The following is a 26,229-nucleotide window of genomic DNA, read 5'->3' on the forward strand; positions in this document are numbered from 1 at the left end:
TTAAAAAATATTTTTATTGATTTCAGAGAGGAAGGGAGAGAGAGAGAAAGATAGAAACATCAATGATGACAGAAATCACTGATCGGCTGCCTCCTGCACGCCCCCTACTGGGGATCAAGCCCCAACCCAGGCATATGCCCTCGACCAGAATCGAACCCAGGACCCTTCAGTCTGCAGACCGACACTCAATCCATTGAGCCAAACCGGGTAGGGCAACTTCACTTATTCTTTTTTTTTTTTTAAATAAGTTTTTTTTTAATTTATTAATTTATTACAGAGTGGAAGAGAGAGGGATAGAGAGTTAGAAACATCGATGAGAGAGAAACATCGATCAGCTGCCTCTTGCACACCCCCTACTGGGGGTGTGCCCGCAACCAAGGTACATGCCCTTGACCGGAATCGAACCTGGGACCCTTGAGTCTGCAGGCCGACGCTCTATCCACTGAGCCAAACCGGTTTCGGCTTCACTTATTCTTTAAAAATTATTTCTTCTTGTGCAGCTGGAGTGGCTCAGTTGCTTGAGTGTCATCCTGTACACTGAAAGGTTGCTGGTTTGGTTCCCAGTCAGGGCATATACCTGGGTGGGGGTTTGGTCCCGGATCGGGCACATACAGAAGGCAACCAATTGTAGTTTCTCTCTCACATCAATGTTTCTCTCTTTCTCCCTCTCCCTTCCTCTCTTTCTAAAATCAATAAAAAAAATATTTTTTAAAACTTTAGAAAAAAAGATTTCCTCTTACCTGTTTGTGGGTTAGCATTTCCCTCCAAGAAATCTTCTGCTTTGTGGCTGCAATTTTTCTGGACAAGAACCAGGACTCTGATAGGTTGAATTATCCAAGTGTTGGTTTATGGTGGTGGTGTCAGATCCATGAGTCTATTTCCCCGACAGTCAATTATGACAGGATCTGTAGGGAAACAAAAGGGGAGAACAGAAACCACTTGTCAAAAGGACCAAATGATCTGATCAATGTGTTCATTTCCAACAGCAGAATGAAAGAGAGAAGAACAGAACATGAATCTCCTGGTGAGGAGGTTTGTGAGGTCTCAGTTGATGGCTGCTTTCAGGGAATATATTATTAGAACCTGGGAAGGAGAGTTCGTTTTCTCAACTACTTTACCCAACTTACTTATTTTCTTCTCAACTTATTTTTGATAATTCCATTTGTCTCCTCTATTTGCCAGAGCTCTGTGGGTGATTAGGACACTGGATGTATTTAGAAATCTTGAGGGCCTTACAGTCTATTTTGTAAGATGTGTACCTAAATTCCTATCAATAATGAAGGGTGATATTTTAAAGTCTACTTTTTATTTAATATATTGGGTGACATTGGTTAATAAAATTATATAGGTTTCAGGTATATATATCTATAATACATCTTCTGTATGTTGTATTATGTGTTTACCACCCCAAGTCAAATTAAAAGGTGACTTTATTTTATTTTATTTTATTTTTTAAAAATATATTTTATTGATTTTTTACAGAGAGGAAGGGAGAGCGATAGTTAGAAACATCGATGAGAGAGAAACATCAATCAGCTGCCTCCTGCACACCTGCTTCTGGGGATGTGCCCGCAACCAAGGTACATGCCCCTGACCGGAACCGAACCTGGGACCCTTCAGTCCGCAGGCCGATGCTCTATCCACTGAGCCAAACCAGTCAGGGCTAAAAGGTGACTTTAAATAAAGGAATCAAATCACCTTGGAAATAAAATTGTTGACAGTCATCATGTAAGCCCTTGCCTGTGAACATGAGTATGATTTTACCCATTTGAAAAGGTCCATGCCCAGCCGCTATGGCTCAATGGCTGAGGGTCGACCTATGAACCAGATGGTCATGGTTTAATTCCGGTCAGGGCACATGCCTGGATTGCGGGCTCAATCACCAGTGTGGGGTATGCAGGAGGCAGCTGATTAATGATTCTCATCATTGATGTTTCTCTCTTTCTCCCTCTCCCTTCCTCTCTGAAATCAATAAAAATATGTTGGTTTGTGTTTTTTGTTTTTTTTAAAGCAAGCCCTAGCTGGTTTGGATCAGTGGATAGAGCATTGGCCTGCAGACCGAAGGATCCCAGGTTCGATTCTGGTTAAGGGTATGTACCTCCCTCCTCCCCGCAACCGCCGCCGGTGCAAGAGGCAACCAAATCAATGTAAACACATCGATATTTCGTTCTTTCCCTTTCTCTTTCTTTCTCTCTAAAAATCAATGGGAAAATATCCTCAGGTGAGAATTTAAAAAATAAAATAAAAGGACCACAATAACTGACCATTCGGTCAGAACCCTTTACCTTGTATAAAACTCATCTCAAAGGGATGAGTTCCTTTCTTTGCTGTCACCTTCCTCCACATTGTGGACTATGAACAGGGCAGCTCTTATAATACTGAGAAGCTGATTTTAAAACGTGGAGCATACCAATTATATTTAATTATTTTAAGCATTCCTTCTTGAATACTTCTTTATTAGAGAGCAACTTTTTGGTGTATTCTAGCAGCTGTCTGAGAAATGCTAGGGTGGTTTTGGTGTAAAATACACCTTGATAGTTTTATTGTCCTGAATGTAGGGCCTGATTTAGAGAAGAGAACTGAAGAAAGTGCTGGCAGGAAATAGCCTGAGTCTTGGCTGTCTCATTAATAAGAGAACTCTATCTTATAACATTGTCATTAAGAATTTTAACTTCTCTAGAAGTGAGGAAACATACTGTCTTGTATCATGACCTAAGAGCACGACGTGAGTGAGCCAGCACAAAATAAAATAAAAATTAACGTGTTTCCTGCGAAGTAAAAGTTCACAGTCAGGTTGGGTACGGACCTTAACACTGCTGTAGGGGAAAACACAGGAAACAAAAAATAACTTATTTCTTCATGTTAAGTGCAGAATGTATACTCAGAGACTACTTCTTCATAGGAGTGGCCAACATTATTTAAAGCTTTTTGCCTCTTAAAATAAAAGTAACCTGAAGATGCACTTCTGGAATGGCAGAGGAAGGGCATCTGAAAATCCACTCCTCCATGAAAGCAAGAACACTGGCAAGACGTCAAACTCAGCTTTTCCAGAACTCTGGAAATTAACCCAAACTTTCAAACATCGAAAGAGCATTTATTTAAGAAAAATGGTTGAATCTCGGTAGAAAATAGCCAACTCTTGGCATTTTGACTTACGCTTTTTTTTTTATTGATTTCATTTTATTTTAATGCAGACCTTTTATTAACATATGCTCAGCTGAACTGTCACTTCTTTATACAACATTTAGGGGGAAAATACATGATGTGTAAGTAGTGAATATTCCCATTACACTGTAATGGTTTTTAAAAGTGTTCCTCAGAGCCCTGGCCGGTGTGGTTCAGTGGATAGAGCTTCGGCCTGCAGACTGACGGGTCCCGGGTTCGATTCCGGTCAAGGGCATGCACCTTGGTTGCGGGCACATCCCCAGTGGGGGGCGTGCAGGAGGCAGCCGATGAATGTTTCTCTCTCATCGATGTTTCTGACTCTATCCCTCTCCCTTCCTCTCTGTAAAAAAAAATCAATAAAATAAAATATATCTATATATTTAAAAAAAAAAAAAAAGCCGAAACCTGTTTGGCTCAGTGGGTAGAGCGTCGGCCTGCGGACTGAAAGGTCCCAGGTTCGATTCCGGTCAAGGGCATGTACCTTGGTTGCGGGCGTCCCCAGTGGGGGGTGTGGGAGGCAGCTGATCAATGTTTCTAGCTCTCTATCCCTCTACCTTCCTCTCTGTAAAAAAATCAATAAAATATATTAAAAAAAAAAAGTGTTCCTCAGAAGATTTTTCCCCTCCATGTTTTAATGTATAGACTGAAACTTAAAGACTACATTAGTAAAATACTAACGTGTTTTTCATTGTCGCTAAAAGAAATTCAATGCAGCAAACAACTATGCAGTTACAGGGAAGCTTGTGAAGAAGGAAAGATGAAACCGTGATTTCAGAGAGAAAGGGACAGGGATAGAGAGATAGAAACATCAATGATGAGAGAGAATCATTGATTGGCTGCCTCCTGCATACCCCCTACTGGGGATGGTGCCCACAGTCCGGGCATGTGCCCTTGGCCAGAATTGAACCTGGGACCCTTCAGTCAGCAGGCCGACGCTCTATCCACTGAGCCAAACAGGCTAGGGCTTGACTTGCTTTTTCCCCATCCTCCTCTCCCAAACACAATGGTAGCCTTTAAAACCAGCTATCTCACAACTGCAGTAGCTGTGAAAAACAGCAGCTTAGCCCAACTGACTAGGGCAATAAAAATATTTTTTAAAAGTTCTAAAAAAGCCCTGACTGGTTTGGCTCAGTGGATAGAGCGTCGGCCTTCAGACTGAAGGGTCTCAGGTTCGGTTCCAGTCAAGGGCATGTACCTTGGTTGTGGGCACATTCCCAGTAGGGGGTGTGCAGGAGGCAGCTGATCAATGTTTCTATCTCATTGATGTTTCTAACTCTCTATCCCTCTCCCTTCCTCTCTGTAAAAAATCAATAAAATATATATTTTTTAAAAAGTTCTAAAAAAAAAGAGAAGAGAATAGAGAGCCCAGAAACAAACTCACACCAATATGGTCAATTAATATTTGACAAAGGAGGCAACAACACACAATAGGTTAAAGACAGTCTATTCAAAAATGGTGCTAGGAAAATTGGATAGATACATGCAGAAAAATAAAACTAGACCACTTTCTTACACCATATATAAGAATAAACTCAAAATGGATTAAAAACTTAAACATGGGAAGTGGGGGAGTTAAGGAGGGTACAGGGGGATAAATGGTGATGGAAGGAGACTTGACTTGGGGTAGTGAACACACAATCCAGCGTACAGATGATGTGTTTTAGAATTGTGCATCTGAAACCTGTATAATTTTGTTATCCAGTATCACACCAATAAATTAATAAAAAGGAAAAAAGGACTTAAATGTAAGACTCAAAACATAAAACTCCTAGAATAAAACATAGGCAATAAAATCTCTGACATTTCTCTTAGCAATATTTTTTCCTGATATATCAAGGGAAACAAAAGAAAAAATAAACAAATGGGACTACATGAAGCTAAAAGTGTTTGTACAGCAAAGGAAATCATCAGCAAAGTGAAAAGACAACTTACTGAATGGAAGAAGATATTCACCAATGACAGATTTGAAAATGCAAAATTTATAAAGAACTCATACAACTTAACATAAAAAAACTCCTAAATAATCCAATTTAAAAATGGGCAGATGCTTGGCCAGCGTGGCTCAGTGGTTGAGCATCAACCTATGAACTAGGAAATCGCAGTTCAATTCCTGGTCTGGGCACATGCCCTGGTTTGGGGCTGCCAGTAGGGGGCGTGCAGGAGGCAGCTGATCAAGGATTCTCTCTCATCATTGATGTTTCTATCTCTCCTTCTCCCTTCCTCTCTGAAATAAATAAAATAAAAATAACTTTTATATATATACATTACTAGGGGCCCAGTGCATGAAATTCGTGCACTGGGGGGAGGTGCCTCAGCCCAGCCTACCCGGTCTCACATACTGGGAGCCCTCAGGGGATGTCCTACTGATGGCTTAGGCCCGCTCCCCGTTGGGAGCGGACCTAAGCCGCAGTCTGGCCTCCCTTTGCGGGAGGCGACCAGGCTGATCAGGGGAAGGTGCCAGCCCCATCACCCCACTACTGCAGCCACTGCCTGCCAGTCACCACAGTTGCCAAGGTATTTTCATCAACACGGACTCCAGTCCCTTCACCATGAAAAAATGACAACTTTCTTTAAGCATTTTCAAGATGTGTCTTTCATAGGATATGACATTTCTTTCTTTATTTTTCTTTTTATCCTCACCTGAGGATATGTTTCCATTGATTTTTTCCCCTTCCCTCTGATCCCAAGCTCGTCCCCTTCCCAAGCCTAAAGCCTCTGCCCCAGGCTTTAGGCTTGGGAAGGGGTTCCCCCTGCCCCTCTGATCACAGGCTCAGCCCCTTCCCAAGCCTAAAGCCTCCGCCCTATGGCTGGCTGGCAGTGACCTGGGTGCCGAAGAGGTTCCCGGGACCCAGGTATGTATGCAAATTAACGGTCATCTTTGTTGGGTTAATTTGCATACTCACTCTGATTGGCTGTGGGCGTAGCAGAGGTACGGTCAATCGACATGTTTCTCTATTATTAGGTAAGATATATATATGTATATACATATTATATGTGTATATATATGTATGTATATATATATGTGTGTGTGTATATATATGTGTATATATATATGTATATATACATATATATATGTATATATACATATATATACACATATATATACACACACACACATACATATATATTTGTGTGTGTATATTTATATGTGTATATATATGTATACATATATATACACATATATATGTATACATATATGCACATATGTATATATATGTATACATATATATACATATATGTATACATATATATACATATGTGTATGTATATATCCTCTCTCTATATATATGTATATATGTATATATATATATATGTGTGTGTATATATATATATATATATATATATATAGAGAGAGAGAGAGAGAGAGAGAGAGAGAGAGAGAACAAATGGGCAGAGGACCTGAATAGACATTTCTCCAAAGAGGACATACAGATGGACAATAGAAATATGAAAAGGTGCTCAATGTCACTAATCAGAGAAACTAAAACCACAATGAGATATTACCTCACATCTGTCAGAATGGCTAGCATAACTAAATACACAAACAACAAGTGCTGACATGGATGTGCAGAAAGGGGAACCCTTATGCAGATTGGTGCAGCCACTATAGAAAACAGTATGTAGGGTCCTCAAAAAATAAAAAATGAAACTGCCTTTGACCCAGCAATTCCACTGTTAGGTATATATCCAAAGAAACCAAAAACAGTAAATTGAAATAATATATGCTCTGCTATGTTAACTGCAGTGTTATTTCTAACTAGAGGCCCAGTGCATGAATTCGTGCACTTGAGGGGGGAGGCCCTCAGCCCGGATTGCAAGAGGGCGCAGGCCAGGCTGAGGGACCCCACAGGTGCACAATCGGGGCCGGGGAGAAATACGGGAGGTTGGCCAGCCAGAGGGGACGGTGGGAGGGTTCCACGGTGTGTCCAGCCCATCTCGCTCAGTCCCGATCGGCCAGACCCCAGCAGCAAGCTAACCTACTTGTCTGAGTGTCTGCCACCTGGTGATCAGTGCATGTCATAGCGAGCAGTTGAGTGGCCTTAGCATATCATTAGCATATTATGCTTTGATTAGTTGAATGGATGACCGGACGACTGGACACTTAGCATATTAGACATTTATTACATAGGATAGCCAAGATATGGAACTAATGCAAGTGCCCATCAATACAAGAATTGATTAAAAAAAAATTGTGGTACATATATGGAATGGAATATTACTTGGTCACAAAAAGGAATGTAATCTTACCATTTGCAACAACATGGTGGACCTAGAGAGTATTATGTGGAGTAAAATAAATCAGTCAGAGAAATACAAATACCATATGATTTCACTTATATGTGGAATCTAAAGAACAAAAGAAATGAATAAACAAAATTGAAACTGACTTTTAGGCACAGGGAACAGACTGATGGTTGCCAGAGGTGAGTGGGGTTGGGGTCTGGGTAAAAAGGTGAAGGGATTCAGAAGTACAAATTGGTAGCCATAAAATAGTCATGCATATAGAAAACACAACATAGAAAATATGGTAAATAATCCTATATAATAAAGAGGCAATATGCAAATTAACCCCCACGCCCTCACAAGATGGCTGCCTACAACCAGGTTGGCAGGGGGGTTAGTGAGGGATGACCAAATGACTGAACAAGCAGGCTGTGTGGGGTGACCAGGCCGGCAGGAGGGTTAGTGAGGGACAACCCAATGACTGAACAGCAGGCTGCATGGGGCAACCAGGCTGGCAAGGGGACTGTGAGGGGCGACAAGGTTGGCGGGGGGGGGGGGGGGGGGCAGTTGGTGATGACCAGACCAGCAAGGGGGGGCAGTTGGGGGCGACCAGGCTGGCAGGGGGGGCAGTTAGGGGTGACCAGGCTGGCAGGTGGGGGCAGTAAGAGGTGACCAGGTCGATGGGGGGGAAATTAGGGGCAACCAGGCCAGCAGGGGGGGGTGCAGTTGGGGGAGACCAGGCCAGCAGGGGGGGAAGTTGGGGGCAATTAGGCTGGCAGGAGGTGCAGTGAGGGGTGACTAGGCTGGTGGGGGGGGGGTGGTTAGGGGCGACCAGGCCAGCAGAGGGGTACAGTTGAGGGTGACCAGGCCAACAGGAGAGGCAGTAAGGGGTGACCAGGCATGCAGGCAGGTGAGTGATTAGGAGCCAGTGGTTCAGGATTGTGAGAGGGATGTCTGACTTCTGGTTTAGGCCCGATCAATGGGATCGGGCCTAAACCGGCAGTCGAACATCCCCCAAGGGGTCCCAGATTGGAGAGGGTACAGGTTGGGCTGAGGGGACCCCCCCCCCGTCACCCCCGTGCACAAATTTCGTGCACCAGGTCTCTAGTACTGTAATAATTATGTATGGTGCCAGGTGGGTACTGGAACTATGAGGGAGAACACTTTGTAAAGTATGTTATTACCTAACCACTATGCTATAAAACTGAAACTTATGCAAAATAACATTGAATGGACATGGTAATTGAAAAATAAAATTAAAAAACAATACCAATCATTCACAAACTTATCTTTAAAAAAGAAGAGGAGGTGGGGGCGGGGGGACATGGGCAAGTGCCGGGGGAAGGTCAGTGAGGGGAAAAAAAGAGACATATGTACTACTATTTGTAATACCTTAAACAATAAAATTTTAAAAAAAGAAGAAGAAGAGGAGGGAACACTTCCCAACTGGTCTCATCCCATGAGACCAGTATTATCCTGACACAAAATCAAAGACATCACAAGAAAAGAAAACTACACCCCAATATCCCTTTTAGTCTTTTTTTTTTGTTGTTCTTCCAATATCCCTTTTGAATAAAGTCATAAGCCTCCTCTACAAAATACTAGCGAACTGAATTCAGCAACATGTCAAAGACATTGTACACCATAATCAAGTGGGATTCATCTCAGGAAAGCAAGTTTATTTAACATTCAAAAGTCAATTGATTTAACAAAATACCATATGACTAGAATAAAGAACAAAACCCATATTATCATGTGAATTGATACAGAAATATCATTTGACAAAATTAAAAATCCTTTCATGATAAAAACAAACAAACAAACAAGCCCGCCCTGCATGGTTCAGTAGTTGAGTGTCAAACTATGAAACAGGAAGTCAGGTTCGATTTCCGGTCAGGGATTGGGTTGTGGGCTGGATCCTGTGTGGGGCGTGCAGGAGGCAGCCAATCTAGGATTCTCTCTCACCATTAATGTTTTTGTCTCTCTCTCCTTCTTCCTTTCTCTCTGAAATAAAAAATATATATATATTAAAAAACAAAAATAACAAACAATAAACAAATTAGGAAGAAAAGGAAAATTTCCCAACCAGATAAAGAACATCTATGAAAAACCCACCGCTGCGTGGCCAGTGTGGCTCAGTTGGTTGGGCATCGTCCTGTGTACCCAAAGATTGCCGGTTTGATTCCAGGTCAGGGTACATACCAGGGTTGCATCTTGATCCCCAGTAGGGGGCATGCAGGAGGCAGCTGATTGAAGTTTTGCTCTCACATCCATGTTTCTTTCTTTCTCCCCCTCCCTTCTCTCTCTCTCTAAAACCCAACCAACCAACAAACAAAAAGCCATCGCTAACATCATACTTAATACCAAAAGGCTTTCCCCCTGAGATCAGGAATAAGACCCGTATATCCACTCTCATCATGTTTATTCAACATTTTCCTGAAGGTTCTAGCTAGGGCTACTAGTCAAGAAAAAGAAATAAAAGTCATCCAGATTGAAAACCAGAAATAAAACCATTTCTATTCACAGATGGAATGACATTGTATATAAAAAACCCTAAGGAACCTACAAAACATTGTATTACTAAAAGGTGAGTTCAGCAAGTTTATAGATCACCAGATCTATATATAAAAATAAATTGTATTTCTCTATACTAGCAATGAAAAATACAACAATAAATTTTAGAATCCCATTTACAATAGCATAAAAAAGAACAAAACACATCGAAATACATTTAACAAAGTAAGAGACTGTACACTGAAAACTACACAACATTGTTGAAAGAAGTTAAAAACCTAATAAATCAGCAGTTCTCAACCTGTGGGTCGCGACCCCTTTGGGGGTCGAACGACTCTTTCACAGGGGTCACCTAAGACCATCGGAAAACACAGATATTTACATTACGATTCATAACAGTAGCAAAATTACAGTTATGAAGTAGCAACGAAAATAATTTTATGGTTGGGGGTCACCACAACATGAGAAACTGTATTAAAGGGTTGCGGCATTAGGACCCTTTCCTAATGGGTCGCGGCAGTCTGACAGTTCCTCAATATTAAAAATAGAATTAGCACATGATCCAGCTCTTCCCCTTCCATGTATGCACCCAAAAGAACGTGCTCAGCTTTTCCAGATATATTCTCAACAATTTTCTGGTGTAAAAATGGAAAAACATTCCATATTCATCAATCAGAAGACACTTTTGATAAAAGGCAATTCTCCCCAAGTTGCTCTATAGATTCAAATCAATCCTTACCAAAATTCCAGCTGACTATTTTTGAGAAATAGACAATATGATCCTAAAATCTATATGGACATGCCAGAGACCCATGATAGCTCAAACAATCTTAAGAAAGCACCAAATTGGAGGACTCACATTTTCCAATTTCAAAACTTATTACAAAACTGCAATAATCAGGACGGTGTGGTAGCAGCATGAGGTAGATGTACACATCAATGGAATAGAACTTACAGTCCAGAATTTTGACAATGGTATCAAGACAATTCAATTAAATAAATGACAATTCAAAGAATAGCATTTTCAAAATATGATGCTGGGACACACCTGGATATTCACATAAAAAAATACTTTCAGCCTTTATTTTACTCTATCTACAAAATTTAACTCAAAATGGATCAAAAATCTAATTATAAAAGCCAAAACCATTAAAACTCCTTAAGAAAATATAGGGTAAGAGCTTTATGGTATGGTATTAGGCATTGATTTCTTGGATATGAGAGCAAAATCACAGGCAACAAAAGAAAAGAGTTAAATTGAATTACATCAAAATTAAAAATTTCTGTGCATCAATGAACAATTAGAGTGAAAAGTCAACCTACAGAACAGGAGAAAATACTGCAAATCATTTATCTGATAAGAGCCTAATCCTTCGACTCAACAATAAAAAACATAGAACCTGATTTTAAAATGGTCAAACAACATTGCTTAAAAGAAGATATACAAATGACCAAAAAGCATATGAAAATCTGTTCAATGCCACTCATCATTAGGAAAATGCAAATCAAAAGCACAATGAGATTTCACCTTACATACTAGGATGGCTTCTATCCCCCCTCACCCCCCCACAGTTCAACAGAAAATAACAAGTGTTGGTGAAGATGAAAAGAAACTGGAACTTTTTTTTTTTTTAATATAGTTTATTGATTTTTTACAGAGAGGAAGGGAGAGGGATAGAGAGCTAGAAACATTGATCAGCCGCCTCCTGCACACCCCCCCACCGGGGATGTGCCCGCAACCAAGGTACATGCCCTTGACCGGAATCGAACCCAGGACCCCTCAGTCTGCAGACCAACGCTCTATCCACTGAGCCAAACCGGTTTCGGCGAAACTGGAACTCTTTACACTGTTGATGGAAATGTAAAATTCTGCAGCAGTCTGACAGTTTCTCAATATTAAAAATAGAATTAGCACATGATCCAGCTCTTCCACTTCTATGTATGCACCCAAAAGAACTGCAGGCAGGGTCCTGTAGAAATATTTATACACCCGTGTTTATAGCAGCATTCTTCACAGTACAAAGAGATGGAAGCAACCCAAGTGTACATTTATGAATAAGTGGATAAATAAAATACATTGTATACATACAATTAAATACTATTCAGCTATAAAAAGGAATGAAATTCTAACACATGAATAAACTTTGAGGTTATTATGCTAAGTCAAAGAAGCCACTCACAAAATGGCAAATACTGTATGATGTCACTTATAGAAGATATCTGAAGTAGTCAAGTTCATACAGACAGAAAGTCAAATGGTGGTTGCCAAGGACTGGGGGAAGGAGGCAATATATAGTTGCTTAGTGGGAATACAGTTCCAGTGTTACATAACTAGCTTGGCCTTTTGGACTCCAGTGAATGGGCCAGGTTTGGGGCCCAGGGGAGCCGGATAGGCCTCCAGGAGGTACCGCTCTGCTGATTTAGTAGAATTGAACCGTGGGACTCCAGGCCCTCCCGGACCTCAGCCCAGGACCCGGCCGGCATCTGGAGAGAGTGGACAGACACTTCTGGACCTGTCGACAGAATCTGTAAGGTAGGGGCCCCGTCAGTTAAGCCCACTCCAAGTGAGTGGAACGGGGGAGCTTGATCACCTCCCCGGAGGCCAAAGAGCTTCCTCAGGCAAATTAATCAGGAGTCAGGAATCAGGTGACTGTTTAAACTCTGGTTAATATCTGGTAGAAGTCAAAAACTCGGACTAGATAGTATATAAATGTGGGACTCTGGAGGTAAATGAAGGAATTATGAGTTCACTCTGCTGTTTGTTTGTGTGGGACTAGCCAATTTGCTACCGAGAAGGGGGGACTGGACACAGTCTTAACTCCTCCGGTAGTTTCTCACCAAGACGTTGGTGGAGAATTCTGTTCTGGGGTATGGGTGCCTGGAGTGCCCCCAAGCCCGTCTGGGGAGTTGGGCATTGTTTCATTTATCTGCTCAGCTCCAGTTTGGGCTAGTCTACTGAGAGAGTGTGAGTATGGATGTTTGTCTGTCTTGGCATAATTATCTGCTCATTATCTGGTCTGTGTGAAGTGAAAGCTACTTTGTGCCTCTGGCTGTACACATGAGAGTATATGTTATCTCTTTCTGTTGTTTAAATTTTTTAAAAATAGGGTGGACCTGCGGGGATGGTCTGCAAACGTCTTAAGCAGCGCTGCTGAGTTATTTTTCTCAGAGATGTTTGCTCTCTATCACAGTGGGAGGGAATCAGCCCATCCTACCTAATAAAACAGTAATACGCAAATTGACCGCACCTTCGCTATGCCCACCAGCCAAGCCACGCCCACCATCCAATCAGAGCGAGTATGCAAATAAACCTGACCAAGATGGCGGTTACTTTGCATACATAGGCGCCCTGAGCTGACCCCCTGCGACGGATTGCAGGGAGCTGGGGTCCGCTCTGGCACCAGACCGAAAGCCTCTGCCAGAGCGGACACCCAGCTCCCCGCTTTCGATGGATGGTGGGAGTGGTGGACACCCAGCTCCTCACTCTCATTGGATGGTGGGCGTGGCGAGCGGACCCCCTGCCATCTAAAGTGGGGAGCTGGGTGTCCGCTCCGGCTCCAGGCAAAAAGCCTCCACCGGAAGCTTTTGGCCTGGTGCACGAGCGGACCCCCTGCCATTGATTGCAGGGAGCTGGGGGTTTCTTCAGCCTGGTACACCAGCGGACCCCCTGCGGTTGATCACCTGGGCAGGGAGCTGGGGGTCTGTTTTCGGCCTGGGCAGGAGCGGACCCCCTCGATTGATTGTAGGGAGCTGGGGGTCCGCTCCTGCCCAAGAGGCTTTCGGTCTGGGCAGGCCTGGGCAGGGGCTGAGCCGGTGATCAGAGGGAGCTGGGGAGGCCTGCCCAGGCCTAAAGCTTTGGCCAGAGGCTTTAGGCCTGGGCAGGGCACAGCCCGTGATTGGTGTGAACTATAGAGGAAACACCTTTTCTGACTGCATATTGGCTAAGCTTCCTGTATGCCACTGGTAATATTCTTAGTAACTTGGGTAATAAGAATCCAAAAAGGTGATCTAGGGTTTTTCCACCACACTTCTGGAGAAAAAAATAAAGGTCCGCTGCTGGAAGGCTAAGAAATGTCATATCCTGCCCTAGTTGGTTTGACTCAGTGGATAATGCCTCAGCCTGCAGACAGCAGGGTCTGGGTTTGATTCTGATCAAAGGCATGTACCTAGGTTACAGGCTCCTCCCTGGCTGGGGCCCAGATCAGGGCTCATGCAGGAGGCAACCAATCAAAGTGTTTCTCTCTGTCTTTCCCTTTCTCTTCCACATTCTCTAAAAGTCAATGGAAACATACCCTCAGGTGAGGATAAAAAAATAAAGAAATGCATATCCTATGAAAGACACATCTTGAAAATGCCTAAAGAAAGTTGTCATTTTTTCTTGGTGAAGGGACTGGAGTCCGTGTTGATGAAAACACCTTGGTGGCTGTGGTGACTGACAGTGGCTGCAGCAGTGGGGTGATGGGGCTGGTGCCTTCCCCTGACCAGCCCGGTTGCCTCCCACAAAGGGAGGCCAGACTGCGGCTTAGGTATGCTCCCTGTGGGGCGCGGGCCTAAGCCGTCAGTAGGACATCCCCTGAGGGCTCCCAGTATGTGAGAGGGGGCAGGTTGGGCTGAGGGACACCCAACCCCCAGTGCACGAATTTCGTGCACCAGGCCCCTAGTTTAGCTAATAAAAATTTCTCTCTTATTTTGTATAAGTAAGAGTTTCAGTTTGCTCTGATTTGTGAATTTGCTATATTAAATTGAAAATTTAAAGTCCTAAGGTTAATTTAAAGGTATAAATTTGTGATATTTCAAAGAACAAGTAACTTTTATTTATGGCTTTCTTATCTCTTTGGTGGTTGGAGACTTCCAGGGGCAGCTCTTACAGCTCCGCAGGGTGGAGAGATTTACAGGCCCTGTCCCTGGCTGTGACATCATAGTCCAACGTGTGTTTAACTTGCTGTTTTCAGTTATTAGGATCCTCATAGAGGACATAACCTGGTCTTTCCCTTCCTCTCTCATCCTGATTCTAATAGCATCTGTAACTGGATTAAAGATCTTTTCTTTCAGGAGGCCATCCAGGCTTTCAGTTTGCAAGAAATATCCCTATACACCCTTATCCTCATCTGCTATCTTTCCAGGCTAAGAGTCATTTTTCCCACAGGTCAAAATTCAGCTTTCGAAAGGGAGGACTGCTACAGCAGTTGTCTGTAGTTTTCTCTGAAACTCCCAGTTTCTTTTTCTCCCCTCTGTAGGTATTGTCTTCCTCTGACTCGCAATCAGAAAGGGAGACAAGCAACTGGACTGGGGGACGGGACGGGTGGGGAGGGGGTGGTTGGAGAAATCAAGAGTGGTAAAGGAGGAGGATTTAAGATCCTCTAGGAGTCTAGGGTAAAAATCTATGCGGAAAACAACGGTTACAGGTTTGAATAAGAAACAAGTATCCTTAAATGTAAAAAGCCTGGTTATACAGGATCTCAGACCGCTTGCCTTATTTCCCCTGCTAAGGACAGAGTAAATGGTTAATGCAGAGAAGGGGAGGGGGGAGTCAGCAGTTAATTATGAAGCTGGGAGAGATAGGTTTTTGTTTATTTTTACTGGCTGCAGACCGCTCTGCTGGCGTAGGTGTCTTATCAGAACTTCTAGCTGCCCTGGTGATTTAAAACTGGTTGCTGGGCAGACTCAGCCCCCAAGAGCCAGATAAAAGAAGGGGATAAGGGGGGCTGGATGCCTGAGCTGCTTAAGTGGCCCTGGAAGAAGCCTCAGCAGCAAGAAAAGCGGCGGCCAGCAGCCATTTACCTGACACTAGGGCTGCCCCGCTGCTACTTAGGCCTTTGGCTTGCTGGCTGCAGCAGTTAAACCAGAAGCCAGTGACGGCTACTGGCCTTCCTGCAGCCCCAGGAATAGAGCGGCAGGCCCGGGATCTGTGAAAGCAGCAGATAGAGCTAGTGAACGCTCCCCGTTTGCAAATGTACTGAAAGGGTTCAGTACCTGTTGCTGCTGGAAGAGGAGGGGCTGAGATCCCCTTCCAGTGCACTCCCTTGGGAGAGGCCTGGTCGCTGCTCTGCCACAAAGGGGACTGGCGGGAAAACAAGGGGCCTAATCCCCAAGCCACTGCCACAGAAGTGCTTTGCAATATGCAAAGCTGTTTCTAACTGCAACTCTGGCTGTTTTCGACTGGCAGCTTAAAAGTCAAAGAGCAAAGGAAAGGCACTCTCTCCCTGGACCGGGGAGCCTTCAGGACTTTGAGATTCTCCAAGAGAGGAGGAGTCTGACCGAGGGATGGCAGAGACCCTGTTGGGTTGGAAGGACCTAAGGCCACATGTTAAACTTATAAATTACGGCTTTCTAGGCAGATGTCTAAGCCCAGTTATGTAGGGGTTAAGCTGCCTATTTACAGCAAAACAGCTTTCTCCTGTGTCAGAATAAATTTTAGGGAAATTAGACAGTCTGTGTTTGTGGCTAGAAAGAAGAACTGGCCACCATGCACAGTCCTGACAGTAGCCTGCAGGAAACTGTATAAAAGACTTAGATAATGCCTGTGTCTTCATGGACATAACTCCAGAAAGACAAGGACAATTTTGCTTTATATGTGAGAAGGTCAAGAATAGACCTTAGCCCTAACCGGTTTGGCTCAGTGGATAGAGCGTCAGCCTGTGGACTGAAAGGTCCCAGGTTCGATTCCGGTCAAGGGCATGTACCTTGGTTGCAGGCACATCCCCAGTAGGAGGTGTGCAGGAGGCAGCTGATTGATGTTTCTCTCTCATCAATGTTTCTAACTATCCTTCTCCCTTCCTCTCTGTAAAAAATCAATAAAATATATATAAAAAAAAAGAATAGACCTTAGTCACCTCCCTAAGATATTTGTATAGCCCTACCATGTGTCATATATGGTAGCAGAAGATTTGGCTACCTAAGGTAGCCACAGTGCCAATATTGTACTTCATTGTGTTAATAATATTGCATTAACCTTACAGATTTGAATGCAGTTGCCAAAAGGGCAGGTGCCCAAATGGGCAAGGGAAATACCTATCTAGTTTTGGTCTCTATTAAAAGACAGTTGGCAGCCTGTATACTGTCTTGCAGGCCTTTGTGGCCATACCCATGTCAGGTGTGACACAAACCTCAACTTTAGGAAACCAGGGAAGGCCTGTTTGGAACAGAGGGAAGTGATGAGTACCAGCCCTTTGTTACAGGAATTACAGACCCCGTGAGGTCCTGTGACATATGAGATCCTGTAAAGCAATAAAGCTCCCTTAGTCCTTTCTGAGAGGGCATGTCACCCCTCCCAGAGACCATATGAAATTTTAAGGACAAGTTAAGTAGTCTACTTGAATGTAGACATAATTGTCTACTTGAATATAGACACATTTTGAATTTCTCCTTGTCATTTGAAGATAGTTATATTACTCTGAAGAATCCATAGAAAGGACTGACAAGGAAAATCAGAAGATCTTAAAGCAGGTCAGTATATTTTTCTCCTTATATAATTATTCTGAAATTTGGCAATGCTTAATAAATCATGGCAATATGTTTCTCTGCATAAATTCAATAAGACCGGTTTCTAATAGTGGTTTTATTGACCGGAAACTTTGACTGGAGTGTCATGTTTTAAAGAGCCCTGTCTGAACTCTGAAGACTTAAAGCCAATAAGAGTGCCAAGGAAAAGCCTCGTATCCTGCTTGTGAGCCCTGAAAATGGCTGGCGCTGGAGCATCAGGCCCATGCCCTACCATCACTGGCGGTTGGTCAGAGTAGAAGGGGAGCAATAAGGACGACTCTGTGTCCCTGCAGAACCCCACACACTCTAGGCCGTGACGCATAGGAGGGCTACTGAGATGGGCCTTAAAACCTAGGGCGTGGGCCTAGGTGGAGTCGCTTCAGGTGAGGGATTCACCTAACTCAGCAGATACTACAGGCAGGCCTGACGGCAGCTGGATGGTTTGGCTTCCTAGCCCTATGGGGCTCAATAAGATTCAATCATGAAATTCCGGCAAAGGTAGTCAGTTACCATTCTTGTTGTGTTTATGCAAACAATCAGGCCAAATTAAATACAATAGGTAAATTAGTCTTTATCTGGCTCTTTTGAAAAACATAGAGGTAATTTGGAGGAGAAAAATTCTATTTCAATAGAGGTCATTAAAACTGAAATGTTTCCTTTCCCTTCCACTGGATCATTTGTTACAATTTGTCTCTGCCAGGCCACAAGCCCACCTCCTTCTGTGCCTAGGCCTCATCGTCCCTGTGACAGACAGCAAGGATCTCTTGGCTCTGAGAGAAAACTCCGTCCCTCCTCAGCATGAAGCAGCTACAGAAGTAATTCAACGTCCATTTTCCCTAAAAGAATTCAGAGCCAGGATCCTTGAGGTAATACATTAGGCAGTTAGACAGACATGAGCAGAGCAAGGACGATAGGCCAACTTGCACTACCAGATGTAACTAAGTATTTAAGACAAGGGGCATAGCCAAAGAGGTATTCACCCAAAGTGTCAGCCCTTAGAAAAGGCCAGTAGCCTATTTGACCAAAAGACTTGACCCCTTTGCATTTGGGTGACATGCTTGCCTCCAGGTAGTAGCAGCCACAGCTATGCTTATCGAAAAAGCAAATAAGTTAACCCTAAGTCAGTAACTAATCCTAACTGCCCCACATGAGGTCGAGGCTTTACTCTGGAACACACTGGAGCACTGGATGTCAAACATTCAAGTCACCCAGTTTCAGGCTCTCTGGTGGACAAAAGAAAAATCAGTAACAATTTATACTGATAGCAGGTACGCATTTACAACAAGGTAAGGGTTCTCCACAGAAGCAAGAGGGAACAGGGCCACAGATGAAGCTGCCCGGGAGGCTGCCCTAAAACCAGTGGGGCCTCTACAGATTCTAGTGACGCTTCCAGATCCTGGCCTACCCAAACTAGAAAAACTAAAATCCATAACCAGTCTTTATTCAAGTTCTTACAGGCTTTACAGTCTACCCAGTAAGCATCTGAGAAGCTCTGCCTGTACCAACTTCTGATCTGGTTTATTCCTTCCACCCTGGTGACTCTGTTTGGGTAAAGGTATTTGCCATCCAAGGACTGACTCCTACCTGGAAAGGACCACCTCCACAGCGGTCAAGGTCAACGGAATCCCAACGTGGCTTCATCACATCCGGCTTAAGACAGCCCAGGAAAAATTGAGAGTCCAGGACTCTTCGGACTCTCTAAAGATTACTCCTGGCCCTCATTCCAGGCCCTTATCTTATAAGCAGGCCCACTAACTTTATTAGGCAAAAAAATTAAGATTATAGTCCTCAGGGGTAAATATAACTACAATAACTAAGAGTCAATGATTTGACTCATGTACATAAAACCAGTGGGGAATGAAGCATCCCATTTTATATGAAAACTGCTGTTTGAAATTTTAACCCTGCTAATTGGCTTCTGTGGATTCTTCTTTTTTTTAAAAAAAATATATTTCTTCATTGATTTCAGAGAGGAAGGGAGAAGGAGAGAACGATAGAAACATCAATAATGAAAGAGAATCATTGATGGGCTGTCTCCTGCACACCCCCCACTGGGGATCAAGCCCGCAACCCAGGCATGTGCCCTTGGCTGGAATCGAACCGGGGTCCCTTCGGTCGGCAGGCTGACGCTCTATCCACTGAGCCAAGCCGGCTGGGGTGGCTTCTGTGGATTCTTGCTTGCTAAGACTACGCCCACTTCAGCAAGGCCATTAAATTTTCCCCAGACAAGTTTATCAGTGCTGGTGCCAGGCTAGGCCTCTGGTTGAGGTCTCAAGGCCCCAATACATACGGGCTCTTTGAGAACTTGCAAAAGGGGCCGGAAACACCCCATATTTGGGAGACAAAGAAGGTAGAATCATATAAATAGAGAGAATTCCTGCATGTTGGGGCCCAGAATTTGAGATACATTTTTCTCTGGACCCGCGTGTAATAAATGTAACTCTATCTCTCTAAGTAATGCTTTGTTCTTCTTCGGTTTTCTGTAACATTACAAGATGGAAAAGTTCCAGAGATTGGTAGTACAACAATATGAATGTACTTAACAATACACTTAAAAATGGTTAGGATGGTACATTTTACATAATGTGTATTTTACCACAATTTTTAAAGGTTATAAAAAATTGCTTAATTATGGCCCTAGCCAGTGTGGCTTTAGTTGGTTGAGCATCATCCCATGCACCAAAAGGTCAGGGGCTCCTGCAGGAGGCATCTGATCAATGTTTCTCTTTCACATCAATCTCTCTCTCTCTCTCTCTCTCTCTCTCTCTCTCTCTCTCTCTTCCCCTCCCTCCCTCTCCCTTCCTCTCTCAAAATTCAATAAAAATTTATTTTTAAAAAACTGCTTAATTATTTTTAAAGTAATATTATATGGTGAAATATTATACTTAATCAGATCTGAGACAATTTTTTCTGTGACCCTTGACTTCTGTACCTCACCTTCTACCTATGTTCACCCCGATGCTCACAAATTAACATGATAGTTGGCATTTAAGCCTACTTCATACGTGCCCGGCTTTTCCAGATATATTCTCAACAATTTTCTGGTGAGCCAACGAGAGTTCGGCAAGGTTTAGTGACAGTTCCAAGGTTCTGAGAGGGCTGGAGCTGTTATTGGATCCCATGGCCTGACCCTAAAGCCTGGGTTCTTCCCCACCTTGCCTCATGCCCCTCAAGTTAGCTTTATCCTAAAACCACTTGTGGAACCTCAAAAATCAGATTCCCCGAGGAGGTGAGTGTTTCTCTAAACTTTCATGAATGTTGAATGTGTGGATCCTGAAATGAGAAAATTAACAAATAAAGAGATGAAATCAGCCTGGGCCAGTTTGGCTCAGTGGATAGAGTGTCGGCCTGCAGACTGAAGGGTTCCAGATTCTATTCCTGTCAAGGACACATGCCCGGGTTTTGGGCTCGATACCCAGTAGGAGGCTTGCAGAAGGCAGTCAATCAATGATTCTCTCTCATTGATGTTTCTATCTCTCTCTCTCTCTCCCTTCCTCTCAGAAATCAATAAAAAATTTTTTTAAGTCTTTATTTAAAAAAAGGAAGATGAAATCAAACAAGATTGGCTAACTTGACAGACTAAAGGAGCCTTGAAGACAGTGGGTTTGGAAAGTAAGGAAGTAGAAGTAGAAATTGCTAACCTCAGGGTACATTATGCATAAGCACATTCAGAGCTCTTACAGTCACCCTGCCCTGAGGACAGAGACCACTGGGGAGTCCAGGGTCCTGGAGCTGAGGCCAGCCCTGAGAGAGGCCAGTCCGGACGCAGCAGCGTGCGCTCCCAGCAGCAAAGGAGGCTCAGGCAAGATGCCCCCAGGAGGGAAGGGTGACAGGGGCACTGGGGGGACTTGGTGGGTCTGTGGGTAGCGGAGGGGCATGTCTTTCTTTAGAAAGATCACCCTGGCTCCTGTGGGAAAGATGACTTGAAGGGGAAGAAATTGGAGGAGTGAACTGACCCCAAACACAGAGCCAGGGGAAGTGAATTCTGGAAAGGTTTTTGGAGGGACCCTTGCCAGGACTTGGTGATCAACTGCATGAGGGAATGGTGAGGGAGAGGAATGGGTCTTCATTATCAACTCTTAGTGCTTCAGCGACTAAGCCCAAAGAAACAGATCTGTAAAGGGTGGGGTGGGGTGACGGGCAGTCATGGACAGACAAGGGGCTGTCACTTTTTCCAGGTGCCGCCCATGCCCCTCAGTGCCTGTCGGGCAGGCTCCTTTAACACACGGCAGACTTTATGTGGTCAGTCCAAGGGTCTCTGTGTTTGTTTTCTGAGGAGTCAGGTGGCGATCTGGGGCATTAGTCCAGCTCTCAGAGAGCTGAGGGGCCAGAGTCACAATGGGGTGGAGGGAGGAAAGGCTTTGAGGAAATAGGGAAGGAAGAAGTCTGAGGGAGCAAATCTGTTTGAAAGCCACCACGTTTGTCCTGGCTGGTGTGGCTCATTTGGTTGGGCATCATCTTATGCACCAAGAGGTTGCTGTATGATTCACATGCCTGGGTTGTGGGCTCGATCCCCAGTAGGGGTTGTGCAGGAGGCAGCCTATTGATGTTTCTCTCTCCCTCTCCCTTCCTCTTTCTAGCAATCAATAAAATCTTTTTTAAAAAAATCCACCACTCCTTCCATTTCTGTATCATTAAACCAAACATGGTCCTGTTTGTGTTACATCCCTTGATCCTCAGGCCGATGTGGAGAACTCAGCAGAGCTGGGCCTCTGCCTTCCCCAGGCAAACAGGGTTCCTAAGCTGCCATGGGAACCCAGGCGATCCAGGGTCTAATGGCAGGGCACTTGCTGAACACAGCATAAGGGTGCTGTGGGTCCCTGGCCCTTTTCAGGAAGTAGGGACCTAAACCATTTAACTACTTTCTTTTTAAAGGTAAAATCCAGAGAGAATGTGTGGGTTCAAGCATTTTTCTCCAACTTGGGTACTGTCCCTGAGGGTCCCCCTACTAACCCCAGATCCCCTTCTGAACCCTCCAAGACGGGTGAGGGAGCCCTCTTTGCCAGCCTCATCTATCTCAGTCTCAGGCAGCCCCAGGACCCAGCACTGAAGGAACAGGGTCTGGCCCCAGCCTTCACTGTGGAGATGGGGAGACTGAGGAGGGGGTGAAGGGAGCACCCGGCATGGGCTCTCCCCTCAGGCTTCGTTCTCCCTAACCACAGCTCCCTCTGCAGGGACAGAAGGACATGGCCTGGAAACGGATGCCACCTCTGCTGCTGCTGGCCTGGTTGTCGGCCTCCGTGTGCAGTGCCAGAGACAGGACAGACCTGCTCAACGTCTGCATGGACGCCAAACACCACAAGACAAAGCCAGGCCCTGAGGACAAGCTGCATGGCCAGGTATGGCCGCAGTGTGGCTGCGGTTGGGGAGGGGACTGGTTCTGACAGGGAAGAGGACCTTAGGGTGGTGCGGGAAGGGGTGAGGGGCCAGACACCCCATGTTCTGATTATTGCTGAGAAGGTAAAGGTCGGGGAGCGGTTTAGCTGATTTTGGGGCGGCCTCCTCAGAACAGGACACCATGTCAGCAATCACATGCAATGATCACTTACTGAGTACCTGCCTACCAGGTGTCATGGGCTTTCTGCCCATGATCTCATTTTTCCGGTGGTCCTCTGAGGTAGGTAGATGACATTTTCCCCATGACACACATGAGGAAACTGAGGCCCAGAGGAGCCTATGGACACACACAGCACCTGGACATGACTAGCCCTCGTGGTGGGGTAGGACTGGGGCGGACACCTCCAGGGGTTTGGGGGAGGATGGTTTTCCTACTTTGACTACGTGCCAGTCCCATGGAGTGCTAGGGGCAAAGGAGAGGCCTCTATGACTGCGACACGGGGCAGAGGTGCAGTACTTTCACATGTTCTGTAAAAAATTATGCATCCCTTACTAGTCTCGATACTTCCTTTTTAGAAAAAAATATTGTTTAGACTCTCTTTTCTATCCTGGAATGAAGTTCAAAGCTAGTAGAATCTATTTGCACATTTAATTTAAAATTATCAACATAATTACCTGTAATGCAAAGGAGAAGCAAGAAGAAAGCAATTTATATAAAAAACAAACAAACTACATTTCAATATGTCAGTTTTCTGGTATGGCTACATTAGAAGTCCTTGTGAAACAGCACACGTTTCTTTATTCATAAAATCACTACGAATGGGGCAGCTGCAAATGAAGATTTGTGCTGGTGTATTCTATTGGCAACTTAAAGGCTATAAGATACTCTAAGACGTGTTGCCATTGATGACTATTTTCTATTTTTTATATGTTTTTATTGATTTTAGAGAAAAAGGAAAGGGGGGGGGGGAGAGAGAGAGAGAGAGAGAGAGAGAGATTGACTGACTGCCTCCTGCACATCCCCTACTGGGTTGAGCCCACAATAACCCAGATATGTGCCCTGACTGGGAATCCAACTGGTGACCTTTTGGTGCATGGGAAAATGCTCAACCACCTGAGCCACACCAACTGAGGCCATTTTCTAAAATGGTAATTAACTCCAATAATGTAAACCATATAGTACAGCCTTCCGTTTCATGCTTTTGTTGTCCTGGAAAATTGGGTCTATATTAAAAACATGCTAAACTATGGTGTGTCTATTTCTAAGATGAAGTTTGGTTTAGATTAGGAAATCATAAATGTCTTTCATTTGCTTTTTGTTTAGCAAATGTTTCTGTGGGCCCATTATGTCTGGTACTGGCCTAACCACAGGGGCGACACAGATCTTATTTCTTGCCAAGAATATGGTTATTCAAAAATCTATTTTATTCCTGTGAACTGAAGGGTCCCGGGTTCGATTCTGGTCAAGGGCACGTATCTTGGTTGCAGGCTTCATCCTGAGTCCGGGCACATGTGGAAGGCAACCAATCCATGTGTCTCTCTCACATCAATGTTTCTCACTCTCTGTCTCTCCCCCTCCCTTCCACTGTCTCTAAAAATCGATAGAAAATATAACCTCAGGTGAAGATTAATAAAAAATAAAAATATATACTGTATATCTTTTATTGCATCACTCACTGTCTTTCCTCCTTTACTCAAAATGTCACCTAGCAATGAGGCTTTTCAAACCACCTTATTTTAAATTCCAACAATCACCCCATTCTCCACATACTCATTCCCTGCTGCAAACGTCCCTATATAGTTGATCATATCCTTCCATATCATATTTTTTCTCTTTTAGTGTATTACTGTCTGTCTCCCCTGACCAGGATGTAAGATCCATGAACACATATTTCTGTCTGTTTTCTTGTCTGCTATACTCCATCTACAACAGTGGCTGGTATAGAGTAGCTACTCAGTAATACTTTTTTAATGAATAAATTTAAGAACTTTTTATAAAGTGTTAAGGCCTGTATAAATGATAGTTTTTTTGTCCTCCCAAGACAGGGTTTCCCCCAGGCTCCCACAACCCCCTAATCACACTGTTGCAATTGAGTGTCCCTCAAGATGGGAGTTCCTGAAGGCCAAGGACAGAGAGGTCCTCACAGTGAGCGTTTCTAGAACAATCTACCTGGGGCTGGCGAGCAAGAACCAAACGGGGAGAGGCTGGAGGTGGCAGAAGTGGGTGGCGGGGGGGGGACTGAGTGCTGTGTCCTCCCCACCCAGTGCACTCCCTGGAGGAAGAATGCCTGCTGCTCTGCCAGCACCAGCCAGGAGCTGCACAGGGACACCTCCCTCCTGTATAACTTCAACTGGGACCACTGTGGCAAGATGGAGCCCGCCTGCAAGCGCCACTTCATCCAGGACACCTGTCTCTATGAGTGCTCCCCCAACCTGGGGCCCTGGATCCAGGAGGTACCGGGGTCTCCCTCACCCCACTCCACCCCAGTCAAAGCTGTGGCTGCCAACAGGCCTGGCTGAGGAACCTTCTCATTTTACCTCCCACTCAGGTGAACCAGAGCTGGCGCAGAGAGCGCTTCCTGAACGTGCCCCTGTGCAAAGAGGACTGTGAGAGCTGGTGGGAAGCCTGCCGCACCTCCTACACCTGCAAGAGTGACTGGCACAAGGGCTGGAACTGGACCTCAGGTGAGGGCTGGGTGGGTGGGTGGGGAGATGGAGGTGGGGTTTGGGCAAAGGCGGTTTGAGGATTTGGCATTGCCTGAATCTCTCTCAGGTAAGCAGGGCTGGATGTCTTGTCTATCCTCTCTCCCGCTGCAGGATCCAACAAGTGTCCAGCTGGGGCCGTCTGTCGCACATTCGAGTCCTACTTCCCCACTCCTGCAGCCCTGTGTGAGGACCTCTGGAGTCACTCCTACCAGGCCAGCCAATACAGCCGAGGGAGTGGCCGCTGCATCCAGATGTGGTTTGAGCCGGCCCAGGGCAACCCCAATGAAGAGGTGGCGAGGTTCTATGCCTTGGCCATGGCTTCTAGGGCCATGCTCCATGGGACTGGGCCTCTCCTGCTCAGCCTGGCTCTGATGCTGCAACTCTGGCTCCTTGACTGAACAGCTTCCACTACTGATACCTGGACCTTTTCCTTGCCTGCACCCACCCTGGGTGACCTGGGCTCAGTCCAGCTCAGCTCTCTCAATTAGCAGACCTCACAATGCCCTGGTCCTTACGCTGTGACAGTCTATTCAAATAGAGAGATCCACATGTGTCTTGTGTCTTGTAAATAATTTGGGGATGAGTGGGTTGTCGAGGGTGGGGTGAGCCGGTCGTGGGGTAGATGGGGTGGCAGGGGGACATGCCTCATTGATTCATCATTCCTGTCGAGAGAACCAAAGAAGGACTGGGACTAGCTTGAAATTCACCAGCAAGGAGGGAGTATATATTGATCCCTTAGTCTGGGGCTAAGTTCATCATTCTTGCATCACAAGGGGACAAGGGGATTGGTGGAGGGAAGGT

The 26,229-nt window shown here is 44.7% G+C and overlaps 2 protein-coding genes across 2 annotated transcripts in view; one reads left to right on the top strand and one right to left on the bottom strand.

The window, feature by feature from the left end:
* The window catches only part of ANAPC15 (anaphase promoting complex subunit 15), a 93,015-nt gene that overhangs the window by 29,470 nt on the left and 37,316 nt on the right, over positions 1-26,229 (bottom strand). The window contains exon 3 of the mRNA XM_079788175.1: positions 741-905. The gene's annotated coding sequence lies outside the window, so the exon portion shown is untranslated. The remainder of the gene's footprint in view (positions 1-740; positions 906-26,229) is intronic.
* LOC307109852 (folate receptor beta-like) lies at positions 12,275-25,980 on the top strand. Its single transcript, XM_079788814.1, has 5 exons — positions 12,275-12,436; positions 22,560-22,724; positions 24,988-25,176; positions 25,272-25,407; positions 25,540-25,980. The coding sequence occupies exons 2-5, from the start codon at positions 22,572-22,574 to the stop codon at positions 25,824-25,826; spliced, it is 765 nt and encodes a 254-aa protein (XP_079644940.1). The 5' UTR covers positions 12,275-12,436; positions 22,560-22,571; the 3' UTR covers positions 25,827-25,980.

This window comes from Cnephaeus nilssonii (genome assembly GCF_951640355.1).
Source record: "Cnephaeus nilssonii genome assembly, chromosome: 13".
Lineage (NCBI taxonomy): Eukaryota > Metazoa > Chordata > Mammalia > Chiroptera > Vespertilionidae > Cnephaeus > Cnephaeus nilssonii.